This window comes from Leopardus geoffroyi, chromosome A3 (assembly GCF_018350155.1).
Source record: "Leopardus geoffroyi isolate Oge1 chromosome A3, O.geoffroyi_Oge1_pat1.0, whole genome shotgun sequence".
Taxonomy (NCBI): Eukaryota; Metazoa; Chordata; class Mammalia; order Carnivora; family Felidae; genus Leopardus; species Leopardus geoffroyi.
The window spans coordinates 113,832,973-113,853,253 of record NC_059336.1 but is presented as its reverse complement, the minus strand read 5'-3'; the positions used below and the strand labels follow the sequence as shown (position 1 = coordinate 113,853,253).

The following is a 20,281-nucleotide window of genomic DNA, read 5'->3' as shown; positions in this document are numbered from 1 at the left end:
GAGAGCAAAACTGATATAAATAGGGTAACATCTAGAATGGATTCTTGATCATTTAAGAAAAAGTATATTTACAGACACATAATTTTTTTTTTTTAAGGTTTGAAAAAGTAATACAAAAAGACTGGATCGTTAAAATAAGTGACAAGCAGGGCACCTGGGTGGCTCAGTTGGTTAAGCATCTGACTCTTGATTTCAGCTGAGGTCATGATCTTGTGGTTCATGAGAACAAGCCCCTCATGGGGCTCTGCACTGATAGTGAGGAGTCAGCTTGGGATTCTCTCTCCCCCTCTCTCTCTGCCCTTCCCCTGCTTATGTTGTCTCTTTCAAAATAAAGAAATATTTAAAATAAGTGACAGGATAAATCCACAGGAGAGGACTAAGTTTTGAAGGGAAGAAATTGACCATACTTTGTACTTAATGACACTCAGTTGGCAAAATGATTTTATTCTCAGAAATGGTCTTTGTTTTTTTTAAACCGTACTTTCTTTATGACTGCTTTCCTGTTTCACCAGTCAGAGGCACACATAACTGTCAACCATGGGTCCTGACAGACATGCACGCTGACTTGGTAACATTCTGGTTAAAACTAATTTGTAATCAGCTGCTAATGGTTACTGAATACTTACTATGAGCCAGATATGTTGGGCATTTTGCCAATATTTGAACCCAAGACAGATGGACCCCAGAGCCTGTGTTCTTTTTTTTTTTCAATTGTGGTAAAAAAAAAAAAAAAAGCACGTAACATAAAATTTACCACCTTAACCATTTCTAAGTGTTCAGTTCAGTTGTGTGAAGTTTATTCCTGTTGTTGTGTAACCACCACCACCGTCCATCTCTACAACTTTTTTTATCCTGCAAAACTAGAAATGTGTACCCATTAAACAGTAACTCCCTATTCTCCCCTTTCTTTAGTCCCTGGCAACCATTCTGCTTTCCGTCTCTATGAATTTGACTATTGTTGGCCCCTCGTATGAGTGAGTCATACAGTATTTGTCCCTTTGTGACTAGCATATCTCACCGAACATCATGTCCACGTTGTAGCCTTTGTCAGAGTTCCGTTCCTTTTTCAGGCTGAGTGGTATTCCAGTGTATGTATATGCCACACTTTGTTTATCTGGACACTGGGGTTGCTTCTGCCTCTAGGCTATTATGAATAGGCTGCTATGAACGAGTGTGGGCAGAGATGATCATGTTTTGAACTGGGTAGATTTGGGGCATATCTCTTATATGCAAAAAATTGGAAGTACACTTTTGAGCTAATCACTTGCTTTCTTCACTCTGGGTAATGAATACGGTGAGAACCTTCCAAATCAGCTGACTGGTAAAGAAAATCCGGAGAAGAGATTATCAGCAGAAATTAACAGGTGCATTTGGCAGAAAGGATATTTAAAGTATTGTCAGAGTTGGTTTTTATTGACAACTCACTCGAACTGAGTGGTCAACTGGGGAGGATTTTGCCCCCCAGGAGACCTTTGGCACTTGGTGAAGTGAAGGGGACTGCTACTGCCATCTAGTGGGCAGAGTCTGAGGCTGCTGCTAAACATCCCATAATGAACAGGACAGCCCCCCAAGGTAAAGAATTATCGGCCAAAATGTCTGTAGTGCCAAGGTTGACAAACCCTGCACTAACTTGATTATCACTAGATTTTTTTTTTCCTTTAAAAAAAAAAACAACTCAATATTGTGTTGTTAAATTTTTACTTTACTCTTATGGAAAATTGTGTCCTTATCCTTGTTTATGTTAGTACCCCTGCCTAAGATTTGCCTAACCTCAGCCGCTGGAAGGAGTGAGGAAAATAAACTCCCTCCCTTAGCCTCCGTAGTCTAAGTTGTATCAATGGCATGCACCTGATGGATGTGGGTTATTCTATCAAGCGCACAGTCTCTTCCCAACAGATTGGCATTCATGTTTTCCTCTTGCCCCACTGGCTCCTCCTTCTCAGTCTTGGTGGCTTCCTAGGCTTAGTCCTTGGGCCTCATCTCTGTCTACACCAGCTCCCTGGATTTCATCTGCTCCCATAGTTTGATACTGTCTATACACCGACAACTCCCAAAAGTGGGTTTCAGGGTTTCTCTCCTGAACGTTAGACCCCTGTGTCTAACTGCTTCCTCAGTCTCTCCATTCATTACTCCAACTTAACATTTACAATATCTGAGATACTCCCCTCCTGAAGACTTTTGTCCCCAAGGTCATCCCCTTCCTAAATTACTCTGACTGGTCTTCCTGCTTCTATCGATCCCTGTTCTCAAAGACCATCCAAATGGGTCCATTTTTTTTTTTTTCTAAATCTTTATTTATTTTTGGGAGAAAGAGAGACAGAGTGTGAGTGGGGGAGGAACAGAGAGAAGGGGAGACAGTATCGGAAGCAGGCTCCAGGCTGTAGCTCTCAGCACAGAGCCCAGTGTGGGTCTTGAACCCACGAACCGTGAGTTCATGATCTGAGCCGAGGTCGGACGCTTAACGGACTGAGCCACCCACACACCCCCAAATGGGTCCTTTCAAATGTGAGTCCAATATGTCATTCCTCTGTTCCCTCCCCTAGAGGTAGCAGGCAGAATCCCTGAGAGGCTCTCTCCCAGCAGAGTGCCTCCTTCTTCCCCCTCAACTCACTCCACCTCAACTTCCCCCTCAACTCACCTCTTTCTTCTTCCCTGAATATTCCAGGCACATTCCTGCCTCAGGGTTTTAGCACTTTGATCTCCCTCTGCCTGGATGTTCTTCCAGATATCTGCATACCTCACTTCATTACCTCATTCAAATCTTTGCTCAAATGTCACTTGTTCAGAGAAGCCTTCCACAATCATTCTGTGTAAAAGCATAGCCCACCTTCCACCCCACCTTATACTCCTTACTTTCTTCTCTGCTTTTTCTCCAGAGCATTTAGCACCTTCTAATATTTTTACAGCTTACTTTAAAAAAAAAAAAAAAATGCTATGTCTCCTTCCCTAGAATGTAAGTCCTATGAAGGCAGAAGTTTTTGTCTTTATGGTTCGTTTATATTTTCCTGGTGCCTGTAACAGTGCCTAGCACATATTGGGATTCAATAAATATTTGTTGAGTGAGCGAATGCATAATATCTTTAACCAACTAGTCAATCAAACTATATACTAATTGTCTGCTGTGTACATAGCACTGAGTCAGAGGACAAAGCAGTAGCAGCAGCTCGCCAGATAGGCTTGTTGTACCCCCTGCTACAGTCTAGTGAAGCTAACATAGGCGGAACCAGCCAATAGTATGAGGCATCAAAGAAATACCAAGTGAGTTATTTGTAAAGCACTGGTTACCTAGAGGTCAAAGAGATAGTAGAGATAGGATGGTAGATAGTGAAGATAGGATGTTGAATTTGGCTTTGAAGGACAGATAGTAGTTGGATAGGCCAAGAGGAGGGCGGTGGAGAGGGCATTCCAGGCAGGTGAACAGTATGAGCAAAGCCCTGGAAACCGAAAGAGAAGGGGTGCGTACATGTTTGTGTTGGAGGAACAGAGGAGTTAGAGAGTAGGCTAATAGGGGGAACAGTGGAGTCAGTGAATAGGCTGGTTTTGTAGAGTAAAAGGAAATAGGGCGGTTCCAGTGGGAAGGTTGGAGTGGAGCCAGCTTATGAAAGGTCTTAAATGTGAGGTTAAGCTCTTTGGCTTTTTATTTGGCAGATAGGGAGCCGCTGAAGGACCGGTTTGTGTTTGGCTTTGTTTTGAATGAAGGAATGTGGTATGCGTGGAGGTAATTTAGTCTTATTGTTTGGGAAGCGCTGTGGCCTTGGAAGATACTAGATGTAGGCAGGTTTGGGAGACCAGCACATGTCTAGCCTGACAGTTATCAGTATGGCAGGGGCGATAGGAAAGGGGATGGATGTGAGGGAATTTGCAAGGGAGGACTTGACAGGACTTGATGGTCTCATTATATAATTTTGAATTAATTACTTAGCAAGACAAAGAAATGACAATTGCTCAAAGCAGCATCACAATACAAACAGATGTTATGTGAGGATATTTTGCAGTTTGTCATATGGATCCAATTCAGGCAGGCTGTGAGCCATGCCAAAATATGCAGGCATTTGATGCTAAGTTGTACAGAACTACTACAAGATACAAACTTGGACTCCGTAGACATTGGAACTTGGGATCCAAGTTTGAACCGTGTCTAAGAAGGGAGAGCTCCTACATGCTGTCGTCTCCTTTAAGTCTTGGAATAGAAGGAAAATAGAACGGAATTTAATTTAAAAAATAGGGATTTAAAAAAATGTATTCTCTTCTTTCAGACATTTCCAAACAGGTTTAATAACAAAATTTAAGCAGAATGAGAGTGATATTTGGATGGCTTTTGTGCACTGTAATGACTTTCTGAAACCAAATTGGTATAAAAATAGAAGTGTTTGTTTTATATCAGGGAGTGTCTGCAAAACCAAACGCACTGTCTACGGAATATTTGTTAGAGAACCAGAAGACATGTGCACTGTTTACATTTGTGCTTCTGAGATTGCCAGCTATTGTTCCCTTCGACCTACCCGTTTCATTTCCCCACACAAGTTCTGAAACCAAAATTCAACCTTAGACTTGACTTTGTGGGCTGTTGGAAGGTGAAGAAGGTGGGAGAGAATAGTAACCAAACCTCCCGAACAGGATCTCACAGTCTCAGGACCCGAATTAAAATAGAAATCCTTATGTCTACTTATTATTCCCATTGTCCCCTACTCTTATGTAAAAAGTAAAAACGAGGAAATTGCTCAGATATCAAACCAGTATGTGTAGCATTGAAAAAGGAAAATGTCACTTCCTATTATTTTTTCTGCTCTCTCTCAGCACACATACTAGATTCCTTTTCTTCTGTCAGTCCCTTTCCAGGGCACGCCCCCCCTCCCCCCATTTATTTTCCCCGAACTCTCCTCTTCATTGAACTGGTCACCCACCTTTGTAAGGTTACGTGATATAACTGCAGGGTAAATACCCGAAGACATGTATGGCCAGAAGGGCCATGTTGGGAGGAGGTGGGCAGTCACTGTGGACTGACCACATCAGGAAAGGCTGTGCTGGAGACGGTGCAGGAGTGAACGCAGGTGTGCACCGAGGGCTGGAAGGTGAGTAAGTGTTCAGAAGGGAACTGGCGTCCCAGGTTAGAAGAGCACGAGGAAAGCCATGGATTTGAGTGTTCACTAAACATAAGTGGCTAGGTTATGCCTGTTATCCTGGTAACCCATCGTGTTTAGTGTTTGTCTCAAGGTTTTTCATTTTTAAATGAGGTGTTATTAATTGTTGCATAAAAAGCAGAGTGGGTTTTCATAGACATCCTCTTTGTTCTTCCCTCCTCTGCCGCAGTCTCATCTAGTATCATACTCGATGCATGTGCAGAGGACAGAGCTCCCACTTTCCAGTGCTAAAATCTGAACAATGACCAGTAACAGCCTGTCTCTTTTTTTTCCAACCCTTTCCACACACAACTTACTAACCTGACCCTTTCAAGGACAGTACACAGGATGCTCGCTGATAAAGCCTCCTGTGCTTGCTCACAGAGTCTGGGAACAGCCACCTCCTTCAGGTCCAGGGTGCACCAGTGTCTTTGTAAGCCCCCTTGTATGTATCAGACATTTGTGCCAAACTGTGGCCTGTGCGATGCATGACGTTGCCTGGCTACCAGTTGGCCGGATTAACAGGAAATGTGGGGAATCATAGACTAGATGTATGGGGAGCAGAGCCGAGCAGGCCTGCCATAAATAAAGCACATGGGGAATAGTCTGAATTCTCTTGCTACAGTGGTTTGATCACTTATTGTATGGCCTAAATGTACCACTATTTGTATATTACATTGCTTGGTAACTTTTATATAGTTTATAGTAAACCCTTTGGCAGCATTCATTTCCAAAAAGCAAACAAATCAAAAAGTGTGTTAGAGGGCCATAAGGAACTCAATTCTCGTTTGTCAAGAGAGCTAATGAATGTACAGGTTGTACAACATTTACCCTCCACTTCAGGGGCTGTGGTGATATCACTAACGGGAAGACCTAAATTTGTTGAAGAAACATTAGCATTTACATCAAAAGTTAGTAGTAGTTGGTTTTCTTTTCTTTTTTTTTAAAGTCACGTCCAAAGATGATGATTTAATATGAAGCTATAGAAGGTGCATTTTCATGGCATTTTGTGAGGCTTGACTTTTCATTTGGAGCAAATGAAAATGAGCAGAAATGGTTTATAAGATTGGTCCATCCCACATTTTCTTGTATGTGTATGAAAAGTGAGATCACAGGTGCTAATGTGCTTGCTCTCTTAGGTGAAATAGCTCATTACCAATTGAATTCACCGGTTTGGCATCAGTGACATCAGATGCTTCAAATAGAAAAGTCATTAATTCTGTTCTCATAATGGTTTAACTTTTTTCACATAGTTAGTGGATTCAGAATAAAATTCTTGGAAATTCATTCTCTCAGAGGTGAAACATCTCACATTATTCTGAATGCTATTGTACATTCAGTTAAAAAGTTAAACATAACAGATAAAAGTCTTACTTGTAGTGGTGGTAATACAGATACCAATTTTGGTGGACCCTGTGAAGTGTAAACATACTTGGGTTTGATTGTGATGGGAGACATAATGTGGTCCAAAGAGGCTTCTACTAATGGAAATAAAAACTGGCTGTTGTCATTTATAATTTTTTTTTTTTTTTTTTTTGAGAGAGAGAGAGCGCGAGCAAGAGCAAGCAGGTGCGAGCTGGGAGAAGAGCAGAGGAGAGAGAGAGAGAATCCCAAGCAAGCTCCATGCTCAGCACAGAGCCCAATGTGGGGCTTGATCCCATGACTCTGGGGTCATGACCTGAGCTAAAATCAAGAGTTGGATGCTCAACCAACTAAGCCACCTGGGCACCCCTACAACAATTTTTATATACGCCATTGGGTAATTGAATTATAAGATTCTTGTGACTTTTCTGATGTTGAATTAGATTTTGTATCGTGTGGCAGTATTTACTTTTCTTTTTCTGCCCATCATCAGGTGGATTTTAAAAATGTTTGAATTTTTTAAGAATTATTTTATAAGTCAATTTAAGTGTCCTACAGTCACATGAACTGTTTGAGAGTCTTTTGCATTTTGGCTGCATTCTGTTAAAAATCAATTGGAAATCTTTTATGTCTTCAGTTAATGGAGTTCCAAAAAAATCCAGCTTTTGAAAGTTTTTTAGCAAATTGTAATTATTGTAGGCAATACTTTCAAACAGGGAGACATTGAAATTTTCCATATAGGGAATAGTGAGTGTTCAAATGATACACAGGATTTAATTTTGAAATGTAAAATCACACTTTTGAATATCTTCACTGTCTGCTAGGGCTGCCATAACAAAATATGACAGACTGAGTGTTTAAGTAGCAAGTTTATTTTCTCACAGTCCTGGAAGCTAACAGACCGAGATCAGGGCACCTTCAGGGTTGGTTTCTCAAATTCATATTTGAGGTCTCTCTTCCCGGCTTTTAGATGGCAAGGCTCTTCCTCTGTGTGCCTGTAGTTCTCTTCTTATAAGGATACCAGTCCTGTCATATTAGGGCCCCAACTTTATGACGTCATTTAATATTAATTGTCTCCCTTTTTTTTTGGCGTGGGAGAGCTCGAGGGATGTGGGAAGGGTGGAGCATGGTGGGTGAGAGAGAGAGAGAATCTTCCAATGCAGGGCTTGATCTCATGACCTTGAGATCATGCCAAAATCAAGATTTGGATGCTTAATGGACTGAGCCATCCAGGCACCCCTAATCTTAATTATCTCCTTTAAAGCCCCCTCTCCAAATATTGTCACGCTTGGGGGGTTGGATTTTAACATATGAATTTTGGGGAGGTGTAATTCAATCTATAACATCCACGTAGGAGGAGTTGTTTGTTTGTAACATTTTATTATGCAGATTTCAATTATATAAAATATATAATAGCAGAGAGACCACTATAATGAGCCCTTTCCCATATGCCTGTCAACCAGCTTCAACAATTACTAACCTATGGCTGATCTTATTTCATCAGTATTTCCTTAACTCAACCCCATATTATTGTAAAACAAATCCATAGGCACCTGTGTGGCTGAGTTGGCTAAGTGCTGGGCTCTTGATTTTGGCTCAGGTCATGATCTCATGGTTTGTGGGATCGAGCCCCACATTGGGCTCCATGCAGATAACACAGAGCCTGCTTGGAATTCTCTCACTCCCTCTCTCTGCCCCTTTCCTGCTCATGGGCATGTGAGCACATGTGCATGCTCTCTGTCTCTCAAACTTTAGAGATAAATTTAAAAAACTAATGTATCAAGTCATTTCATTTTTTATTTTTAAAAAATGTTTGTTTATTTATTTTGAGAGAGAAAGACTGCAAGTTGAGGAGGGGCAGAGAGAGGGGACAGAGAGAATCCCAGGCATGCTCCACTGTTATTGTAGAGCCCAATATGGAGCTCGATCCCATGAACCATGAGATCATGACTCTAACCAAAACCAAGAGTCAGACACTTAACCTCCTGAGCCACCCAGGTGCCCCCAAATCATTTCACTTTTATTTTTATTCAAAAAAATTTTTTTTAATGTTTATTCACTTTTTGAGAGACAGAAAGAATGTTAAGCAGGAGAGGGGCAGAGAGAAAGGGAGACAGAATCTGAAGCAGGCTCCAGGCTCTGAGCTGTCAGCACAGAGCCCAGTGCAGGGCTTGAACTCATGAACTGTGAAATCATGACCTGAGCTGAAGTTGGCCACTTAACTGACTGAGCCACCCAGACACCCCTCTGTTAAAAATATTTGAGTATATATCTCTGAAGAAATGACTTTAAAAAGTAACCATAATACCATTGTACTTAAAACCTCAATAATAATTTGTAGGAAACTTTTATTGATCTTCTGATTTTAAATGAATTAATTTATATTCTATACTAGAATTGAAGCCTATAATTTATCAGTGTCTAAATTTGGTGAAACTTATGAAGAATAATAAATAGAAACAATTTATTTTATGAATTTTGTCTTATTAAAAATATTTGTTGAAGGTGCCTGGGTGTCTCAGTCAGTTAAGCATCCAACTCTTGATCTCAGCTCAGGTCTTGATCTCAGGGTCTTGAGTTCAAGCCCCATGTTTGACTCTGCACTGAGCATGAAGCCTACTTAAAAATAAATTATACATACAGTATATATATTTGTTGAAGAAAGGCACTCTAAATGGAGGCAAAAAGACAATACTCAAGAAAAATATTTATAAGTTTCAATATAAGACTAGTATTCAGAATATCCTCTGTTTAATAGCAGTTGCTCTGAGTTTACCAGTTATCTCAGCGCATTAAAATTTTTTTTCAGGTTAAGGTGCCTAGGTGGCTCAGTTGGTTAAGCATCCAAACACTTGGTATCAGCTCAGGTCATAATTTTGCTGTCTGAAATCAAGTCTCAGGTCGGACTCGATGCTGAGCATGGAGCCTGCTTGGGATTCTCTCTTTGCCTCTTTCTCTGCCCTTCCCCAACTTGTACTCGTACATGTGCATTCTCTCTCTCAAAATAAATATTACATTTTTTTCCCAGCTTTATTGAGGTATAATTGACGTATTACATGGTGTAAGTTGGAGGTATACATTGTGATTGGTACTTGTATTGCAAAATGAGTACCATAGTAGCATTGTATTAACATCTCTGTCACCTTACATAATTACGTGTGTGTGTGTGTGTGTGTGTGTGTGTGTGTGTGTGTGTTGATAACATTTAAAATCTACTCTCTTGGCAACTTTCAAGTATATGATCCAGTCTTGTTAACTATAATCCCCATGCTGTATGTTAGAACCCCAGAACTTATTCATCTTTACAACTGGAAGTTTGACCCCTTTGACCAAAATCGTCCCATTTCTCTTACCTGCTCGGCCCCTGGCAACCACCATTCTGTTTCTAGAGATCATCTTTTTTAGAGTCCACATAGAAGCAGGAACATGCAGTATTTGTATTTGTCTCTCTCTGTCTGACTTACTTCACTCAGCATAATGTCCTCAGAGTCCATCCATGTTGTCGCAAAAGGCAGGATTTCCTTCTTTTTTTTTATGGCTGAATAATATTTCTCTTTTTGTGTGTGTGTATGTGTGTGCGTACACATTTTCTTACCCATTCCTCTATCCACAGACAATTAGATTGTTCACATGTTTTGGCCTTTGTGAATAATGCTGCAGTGAATATGAGGGTGCAGATACCTCTTCAAGACAGTGATTTCATTTCCTTCAAATATATACCCCAGAGTGGAATTTGCTGGGTCATATGGGAGTTCTGTTTTTAATTTTTCCTCACTACATTTAGAAAGAATATTTTCTCAACTAAAATCATTATGTCCTACTGACAAGAGTCCATCAAAAGTTTTAACAGTTTTAAATGTATTAGCAATAAATTTGACAATTAACAATAAAGAACAACACTGGAGTAGACAGGTAATTTTATGAAAAAATTGTAAGTACTAAGATCATAATGAAAAAAGAAATTAATCAGTAGAACAGCAATATGGTATTAGATTAGATATGATTAAGGAAATGATTAAAGTTTATAAATGCTGATAAAATTTAAGTAATTTTAAATCTATAGTATATTACAGAAATGTTCAGATGTCATAAATGTATAGCTTGATTATGTTCCTTTTGTTATTTTAAATGTTTAGCATTTAAACATTTTTACTTTAATATATTTTTATTTTTCAGTTTTGAACAGAACAATCTTACAAGTTCCCTGATACAGTAAAACCAATTTGTTGTTCAACAATTTGTTGGCCAATAAATAAGGTCTTTTTTAATATATGTAACTTTAATTATTTTTTAATGCTCCATTTCACTTTCAAAAATGTTGCATTTTGATCAAGTATGTTACACGGTTGCCCACCTAAGCATTATCGAGAGCCTACCACGTACACACACGGATGTGGGAATGAATTAGGCTGTGTCAGGGCTATCAGCAAAGAGCGGAGAGTTTCCGGTGGGGAATGATATGGATAGAACTAGTTTTTGAAGGGCCTTAAATGCCCTCCTTCAGGATCTTCCCACCCCGTGGATGTGGAAGTCTGATGTGGTTTTGAACAAAAGAGTGATATGACAAAAGTAGTATTGTAGGAGGTTTAAATAAGGAATGAATGTCATGGATGAATGGGCAGCAAGAGGAAAGATAGAACGGGGTGAAGCCTCATTACAAAGGAAAATCTTCTGAGACCTTGTCATTTGGATTGGCAGGATTGAGGGAGAGCTTAGAATCCGAGAGGATGCCAGTTTCCTCAATTGTCTGATTAAAAAGGAAAATGTCCCTGTTGATAGAATGTAGAGAATTCAGGAGGAAGGGAAAAGATCTTTTATGGGAGAAGATAATGTGATTTTGGATACTGAACACGAGGACATGTTGCTGTATCCAAGCAGAGGTGGCCGATCGTCCATCGGACCTAGAGTCTGAAGCCCGGTAGTAAGACCTCAGTTGAGCTTTCAGATTGGGGCTTTTTTGTGGAAGTAAGTAAAGTCATGTGAGTGAATGAGTTCTTGACAGAAAATCTTGGAAGAGAACTCTGAGCAAAATCCTAACCTTTGAGCAACAGTTGGAGGAAAGTAGAAGTAGCACCAGTGAAAAAAGATTCAAACAAAAGATACCAGAGTATTGGTCAGAGGAGTAGGGATTCATGGAAAGGATTTTTGGAAACTAAAGGAACAAGTGTTAGTGAGTGATGTGATGTGTAGTGATGAGGTCCAGAGAAGGCCAAGAAGAGGCCACTGGATTTGGAGGTCACTAACGACCTTCAGAACCAGCTTCAGGAGGTTTAGAATGGGCAGCGCATGAGGAAATGGCTGTAGCATCAGTCGACTGTTCATATTAGGAGCGTGTCAAAGAGATGAGAGTCAGAATGTAGAGTATTGTACAAGGGGCAGAAGAGGCAAGTAAAATGTTTCAAGATACGGAGACCTTTACATGGTTGAGGGCAGTGGATAGAGGAGAGGGTGAATACAGCAGAGGGAGGAAAGATTGAATGTTACAGAGAGAGGGAAAGATAACTGGAGAAGATCACTCTAGGGAAGAGTGAACTGAGGAGAAGAGATGAAGGAGAAGGAGGAGAAGGAGGAGAAGCTCTGGAAAAGGCATAATATTTCTAATGAGACTAGAAAGAAGATGAGAGCATCACTATTATAATAGCATTTTCTGTTTTCTTACGCGTCTTCTGTAGTCTGAACTAGAATGTAAACGTAAACCATTTTGAGGTTCTGAGGGGGATATGAAAGAATTGTGTTAAGACATGGCCTCTCACCCGCCTGTGGTTTATATGGGCTAAATGAGGAGAGGAGGCAGAAATAACTCTGTGACCAAGGGGTAGAGTAAATAGACAGCATGCTTCGGATGCTTAAGGGTGGCATTATGAATGAGGATGTGAATGGTCAGAAGAGGCCTGGTGCAGATGCTCTGAACTAGGAGGAATGGTTGGGGTTTGGACGGGAGGCAGATGTTGAGAAAACGGGTTTCAGCAGAGAGGCTAGCAGATGCAAAAACCAACCACGTAGCCAGGAAGGGTTTCTCGGGACCTCTTAGTTTGCACTGTTTATTTTTTTATTTAATAATAATAATAGCAGCAGCTAACATCAAGTATTTACTAGGTGCCAGGTTCTAGTGTCAACGTTTTGCATGTATTTTTAATCCCCACCACGTCCTTTAATCCTTGAGGTACTTACTGCTTTTACCCTCATTTCACAGATAAGGAAACACAGGGTTAAGCGATTTGCACCAGTTCCCACAGCCTGTAATGGGTGGAGTGGGGATTTGAACCTGGGCTTTCTGGTTCCAGAGCGCCTACTCTCAACCTCTTCCCTCTTGCCTCTAGAGGATGTCGTCTTAAGGTTAGGAAGTAATGGTGGATTTGGTTGAGGTCGAGTTAGAAGCTGTGGGAAAGGGGCGCCTGGGTGGCGCAGTCGGTTAAGCGTCCGACTTCAGCCAGGTCACGATCTTGCGGTCTGTGAGTTCGAGCCTCGCGTCAGGCTCTGGGCTGATGGCTCAGAGCCTGGAGCCTGTTTCCGATTCTGTGTCTCCCTCTCTCTCTGCCCCTCCCCCGTTCATGCTCTGTCTCTCTCTGTCCCAGAAATGAATAAACGTTGAAAAAAAAATTTAAAAAAAAAAAAAAAAAAAAAAAAGAAGCTGTGGGAAAGCTTTGAATGCAGAACTGTCAAGTTTGAATTTCATTCTTCCTTTAACGAAGACCCACTGGGGTTTTCATCAGGAACGAAGAGAAGTTGTAAGTTGCACGTTCCGTAATGATCCAGCAGATGACAGCGCGTGTGTCTGCGAAGACCAGGGAGTTTGAGAGGAACCAGGGAGGCCCTTCCCAGCCCATTCTGTACGTAAGACCACACTTCCAGGGAACAAGACTGATAGAATTGTGAGTTATCTCGGGAGCTTGTGTTCTCCCTTGATGTGTAGCGGTTAATTTTCGATTTCATTGTGGTTTTTGAAAGAAGAAAGCGTTTTTATTTGAAACGGAGTTCTCGAGTTTCTGTTGTGAACTGGTATCCACCGTGGTGGAAAGACGCGAGGAATTGGAGCTTACATTCCGATGGAGAAGACAGAATGAACATATGTGAATAATATGGAGAGAAAAAAGAGATTCTTTCCTTTTTGTTCTTCCTTTCTCATATTGGTAAGCAATGAAAAATGAAACTCTTAAAGTCTAACTTGCATAACTGCCAAGAAACACGAGCCCCTTAGTAACATCTGGGCCATAGCTGTGGCTGAAGGGCGGCGGGGAGGGCGGAAGCTTTGCTGCTGTAAACCCGGCTCCAAACCCTGGTGACCCCAGGAACACAAGGAAGGTAAATCCCCTCATCTTTCTGAGCCTCTGTTTCCTCATTTGTGAGGTGGAGATACAATCCCCGTCTCAGTGTGCTGCTGGGGAAATCAGAGCCAACGTATGCCACGTGTCTAGCGTGTTTCCCGTAGCGCATTCTCAGTCATAGATGTCACATTTCTCTCCTGCCTGTTGCAGTGCGGTAGTAATGGTGGAAGGAAGTCATCACTGCCCCATTATCTGTAGCCTAAAATTAGGGGGCTACATCTAACATGGGAGTCTCATGTGCAGATAATATCTGAACACCTGTATGTCCTCACATTATACGTTCTCTGGAAAGAGCGGGCAAATGTAAGAGCCAGTCATAACCAAATCGGGGAAAGGAATAAGAGGGGGACGTTAAACAATTAATAGCCTGTCTAGTTAAAGAAAAAAGTATGTATAAAGTTTAGTTCATCCTGTAGTTTAATTTTTTTTTAAGTGTTTAGTTTTGAGAGAGAGACAGAGTGTGAGTAGGGGAGGGGCAGAGAGAGAGGGAGACACAGAATCTGAAGCAGGCCCTGGGCTCTGAGCTGTCAGCACAGAGCCCAATGGGGGGCTCTATCCCAGGAACCCTGAGATCATGACCTGAGTCAAAGTTGGATGCTTATCTGACTGAGCACCTAGGCGCCCTGATCCCGTAGTTTAAGCAAGACACTGAAATAGAGGAAATTTTTCCTTTAGAGAGAGAAAGAAGCTGGCAGCCTGGGACTTGTGTTTCCTTAGGGAGGATATGAGAAATTTGGTTATGAAAGAGTTGGTGGTGCACATTTTTAAAGAATATGAGCACCAAGCATTACTTTAGAAAAAAGCTGCTACCAAAGAACATTGGTATCGCTCTTGGATTTGTTTTGGGTCATTTCCTGTTTAAGGAAACCACATTCAACAACTTATCTGAATTTGGGGGTCATGGGAATGAGTCAGGGACGTGGAAAGGAGGGATAGAGAGCATGGCTTGGCTTTAGGATTCGTTATAACATGTTGAACGTTTTACATGACATAAAAAAAAATTCAAACCGTCAATCCTGTAAGGAAATTTAGCAAAAATGTGAAGCTGCTGATTATTCCTTCTGCAGACGCTTTGAGGAGGAAGTAGATTTGAGCAGTAGACTCTTCATTTAAGAAAGAAAATTGTAAAACATAAGCAAATGGTACCTAGCGTGGATGTACTTTAAGACTCCTGTAAAAATTAACTTAAAAAAATTTTTTTAACGTCTATTCATTTTTGAAAGACAGAGAGAGACAATGTGAGCGGGAGAGGGACAGAGAGAGAGAGAAGGAGACAGAATCTGAAGCAGGCGTCAGGCTCCGAGTTGTCAGCACAGAGCCTGATATGGGGCTCAAACCCACGAACTGTGAGATCATGCCCTGAGCTGAAGTCGAACGCTTAACTGAGCCACCCAGGTGCCCCAAATTAACTTTTTTATTGTAAAAATAATCCACACCCTTTGCCTAGTGGTGCTTAGTCTTTATTAGCCCTCGGAGTAGCAAACTGTTTAATTCCTTTTTTTTTTTTTTTTAACTTTGATTTCTATTTTAATTTTTGAGGCTAATGTATTGCGGTCTCTGTGTTCACCACACCTATTGCACACCAGGAACCAGGAGCCATTGTGTGCATTGTGTGGCTCTAGGCAGATTACTTCCTCTCTAGGCCTTGTTTTCCCCTCTGCCTCTTTTGAATTGATTTCTAAGGCTTCTAAATGAATTGATTCCCTCCTGACTCTTCAAACCTGCGGATTCTACGGTTTGTGTCGCCAGGGTACTGACTTTGCCACTAGATGGCACTAAGGTGCCTTTGAAGCCTGTCACCTCTGGGTTTTCAGAATCTTGGGTGTTTGCTTCCTCAGATCCCCATTTAACATTTGGGTGACGGAGACCCAGAGGTTAAGTTACTCAGAGCCTCTTGAATCCTAGTCATCCGTCTTCCCCTCTGTTCCACTGTTTCTCTAAGGGGCTTTGTGAGGGAAACTCAGAGACCACGTTCTCAACCAGTCTTGTTCTTTCTTAATTATTTTTAAAATAATTTTAAACCATTCTTTAAGTGCATATATCATCATATTCAAAATAAATAATTGGCCTGCGTTAGTGTTTCTGTATTGGCTCCCTCAGAGAAAAAAGCTAGACTGTCCACTTCTAAAGATCTTTGCCCTTCCTATGAGTAGCCGGCCTCACAGTTTGTGCTGGAATAAACACTACAGAAATCTCAACCGGAGCCTCTCTACCTGATGGTTGTTTCTCCATTCTTGCCCAGTCCCTCTGACAAGAGGTTTGCCTTTCAGCCCTCCCCTCCAACTAAACATGGTCATCCATTCTTGTGCCTCACCTCTGTCCACTTGCCTAATTGGGAGAGCTTTTGCGGGGGTGGATATGCTCCAGTTCTTAAACATTTGATCTCCTGGGTTTTCCCAGCGCATATTAACCGTTCTTTTTTTCCTGTCTTGCGTTATTGGTGACGAGGTTGGGATTGCCATCAATCATGGCTGTGTGTGGACAGATGGTACACTGGGAGACAGGGTGGCCACGTGGAGAAGACGTGGGCTCTGCAGTCCCACTGACTGGGTCAAATCTCTGCTCTGTCAGGGACTGACTCTGTGGCCCATCGTCATCTCTCTAATGAGGAGGAAGTAGTAGGGTAATATTTACTACCTGGAGAGGGTCCTGTGAAGAAGAACTGAGGTAATGTATGGAAAGCTCCTGGTGTCAGTGCTTGGCACACATAGTAGCTGCTCACTAAGTGCTAATTATTCTGATTGCCATTGTATAGAGAGGAACAAGAGAGGCTGTATATAGCATGTGAAAGGTAGGAGCCCAAGCAAGGGTCTCGGTCAGAGGACCTAGATTTTTTTTTTTTTTTTAAGATCTCTACATCCAACGTGGGGCTTGAACTCACAGCCCTGATATCAAGAGTCGCATGCTCCACTGACTGAGCCAGCTACATATCCCCCTTTTTACTTTTTAAGTGTAGCTTCTAGAAAAAGTGGTGAGGCTAACATCATATCCCCACCCGATTGTACTGGACTGAAAGGTAGAGAGGTGTTTCGTACTCAAGCATATACAATTTTAATTTGGGGAATCATCTACTAAGGTTTTTTGGAGGCTTTTGATTTTTTTCTCTTACGATGTTCTTTTTTCTTTTAAATATTTTTTTTTTTTAATGTTTATTTTGAGAGAGAGAGAGTGTGTGTGTCTGAGCAGGGGAGGGACAGAGAGAGAGAAGGAGAGAGAGAATCCCAAGAAGGCTCCATGCTCAGCACAGAGCCCATGGTGGGGCTTGATTTCATGAACCATGAGATCATGTCCTGAGCCACAGTCAAGAGTCGGATGCTTAACCTAGGTGTCCCATGATGTTCTGTTCTTAAGAGCCTGACTGGCATCTTGATGCACTATTGGCATTAATCGTTTAATCGTTAAAAATGAAAAAAGTAAAAGAGGCACCAAATATTCTCCTTCGTTCTCCAAATCCTGAGGACCTCAATGGAGAAACATCTGAATGTATTATTTATGGTTTAGTGTGTCAGCTACAAGCAATTAGAAGATCATTGAGTTTGTTTTTTAAAAAGCCATTTCATGATTTCAAAGAATAGGGTGTGTGCAAAAACCATCTCCCATGTAATTATATCTTATCAACAGATGGAAATCTAGCAGTTAATGTTCCTAGAATTTTCCTTCACATGCAAATTATTAAAACAACACAAATGACCAAGAGTAAAAAAAAAAAGAGAGAACCATAATACTATATATTAAATGAAGTCATCAGCCTGATTTTCATTAAATTTATTTTGGTTTTAAGACACTAGTTACAAAACATTGACTTCTTTCAAAACCTTAAAGGTAAATAATAATCTCATTACCAGCTTGTTTTAGAGCTATGAGTAATTGCTAATTTTAGATTTGTAACCTTTGTCTTGCCAGGTGGATTGAAAAATAAAGTTCTTTATTTACATCTTGAATTTACACTTGCTTTTTTTTTTTTTTTTTAAATAATGACTCTTGTGAAATAATTTTGTGGGAAGTTTATTTGCAGAAAGCAAGCACGGCACATGGGTTTTGAGAACTTTGAGGGTAATTTTCACTGTTCTTCCTTTAGTCCCAGAATGAGGTATCCCTTCTTCCAAGTAAACTTGTAACCATAATTCATTGGATATAAGATACCATCAGTTGTAAGAGACACATTTATTTTAAGTGCCACCTTGTATAGAAAATAAAATGCCTCCAATAAACTCTGACAAAGCTGTTGGATCTATTTCAGAACTGTTAAATGGTGAAAAACAGGTGTACCTTATACCTGATGAAATATAAGACAGATTTTGTAACTTACACATTGGTTAGAAGTTAGAGAGCTTGTTTTATATATTGTTTGTAAGTTAGCATCAGACTTTAGGCGAGCTCAGAATGTATTATATTTAGTGAGTATGGTTTGGTCTCCAGATTCTGTAAATAACTGATGAAAGGAAAGTGTAATGAGGTCTCTTTTCAAGTGCTGTTAGCCCCTTGATTCAGTAAAGTGAACTAACTTTGCTTCAACCTGGTATCTCTACCTTCTCCCCCCTCCCACCAAACACACATCCACCCTCTTTTCACCCTCTTTTCAGTCCTTACCTATTCCTCTAACAAAATCTGTTCTCCATAAAGGCTCCTGATAGCAGTTATTTATAGCCTCTTGTGAATTCAAGGCAAAGTGTTAAATTGCCCAAGGATGTTTGCTTTTTAAGCCTTATCTCTAATTATCGGCTAAAAATCTTTATCTGCTTAAAAACCGTTCAGGCCCCAACTAGCCATATGGAACAAGTTTTGTGAAAATGGCTGGGGGGAGGAGGGGTGTGGGAGCGCCTCCTGCACTGTCTCTGTGGAAGGCTATGGGCAGATAACAGAGCACCTGATTTCCTTTCCCACCCTGAAGGGTGCCACCAGACCTGTCTGCCTGCTCCCTGCCTTTGTCCTGGGAGTCCGTGAACCGAATAGGCTACATTCTGCTGCTGACCTTACTGACCGTATCCAGAAGAAAAGCAAACTTGCCTTGAAACAGCTGCATTTCTGACCAATTTCATTGAAATTTTTATCAGTTTTATCTTCCTTTTGATAGAGGCTATTGAATTTTAAGGAAGCCCTGTGATACGAAGAATTCTTTTGTAATTTCAATAGCTACTTCCTAATTCACCTGTTTGTTTTTTTTTTTAATTTTATTTATTTTTTTCTTTCGAAATCTCTGTGCTCATACATCTTACTGACTTAAGTCAGGCTTTCCATTTTGAATGACTATTTGGTAATCCAGATTCTCAGCCTGCTTTTTCTACATTATTTTCAGGCATGCCCAAGCAGATACATGGTAGAGCAGTTACTTTTGTTTAAACTGCAGAATTGTTTGTGGTCTAACTTGAAGATGAAAGCAAGAATTTTTTGGGTTTTTTTTTTTTCCCCTCTCAAGTTTGTTATACATTTATCAGTTGTGAATTTTCTGATATTTTGTATACTTAAAAAAATTTTTTTTATGTTTCTATTTTATTTTTGAGAGAGAGAATGCTAGTGGAGGAGGAGCAGAGAGAGAAGGAGACACAGAATCTGAAGCAGGCTCCAGGCTCTGAGCTATCAGCGCAGAGCCTGATGCAGGGCTCTAACTCAACGGGCTATGAGCCCCAACTTACGACCTGAGCCAAAGTTGGACGCTTAACCAACTGAACCACCCAAGGGCCCCAATACTTTGTAAACTTTTGACATAGTTGATACTCACTAAAAATGTTAGATTAATCCCAAATTGGTACTATCAGGGTTTATAGACAGAGCTCTTGATTGCATTTATGGCGTTTGGTTAACACAAAGAATGGTGTCTCTCAGCAAAAGACATGCAGTGATATTGCACATGCTTTTGGTGTTGTGTTAGCTTTGAAAACTCTATGAAGAAATTCACCTCTGTTACTAAATTTCATACATTGAAACTAATGTAAAATGTAAGGTAAATATCCTATAGATGTCTGTATGTGCTTGCATAACTTTGGCTCTTTTGTCTTTGCAGCTCGGGGTGTGGTTTTCTCTTGGCTGTGCCTGTTTGGCCTTGGAAGACTATGCAGGTTCGGCGAAGGCATTTCAGCGCTGTGTGACTCTAGAACCTGATGTGAGTTTGTTGGGTCTCCTCCTCTTCTCACAGCTCTGGGATATTCTCTGAGTTACTTGAATTGTACTATAGCTCAGTAATTCCTGTGGGTACACAGTTTCAGTTATACAGAATGAATAGATTCTAGAGATCTGCTGTTCAACATTGTGCCTGTGGTTAACAGTACTGTGTTGTGTACTTACAATTTTGGAGAGAGGGTAGATCTCATGTTAAGGGTTCTTATCACAATAAAAAAAAAAAGATAAAAGATGGAAAAAAATTCAAATTTTCTATTATTTTATGTTAAAATAAAAAGAAAACCAATTGGAAGAAAATATACCTTTGACAGAAAGTCACACATTAAGGTAAATTATTTATAAATCTGGAAATAAGTT

General features: G+C 40.7%; 1 protein-coding gene across 1 annotated transcript in view; it reads left to right on the top strand.

Annotated features, from left to right (window-relative positions):
* The window catches only part of TTC27 (tetratricopeptide repeat domain 27), a 187,106-nt gene that overhangs the window by 125,706 nt on the left and 41,119 nt on the right, over positions 1-20,281 (top strand). Inside the window, exon 14 of the mRNA XM_045447193.1 lies at positions 19,809-19,907. Coding sequence (XP_045303149.1) covers positions 19,809-19,907 — 99 coding nt within the window. The remainder of the gene's footprint in view (positions 1-19,808; positions 19,908-20,281) is intronic.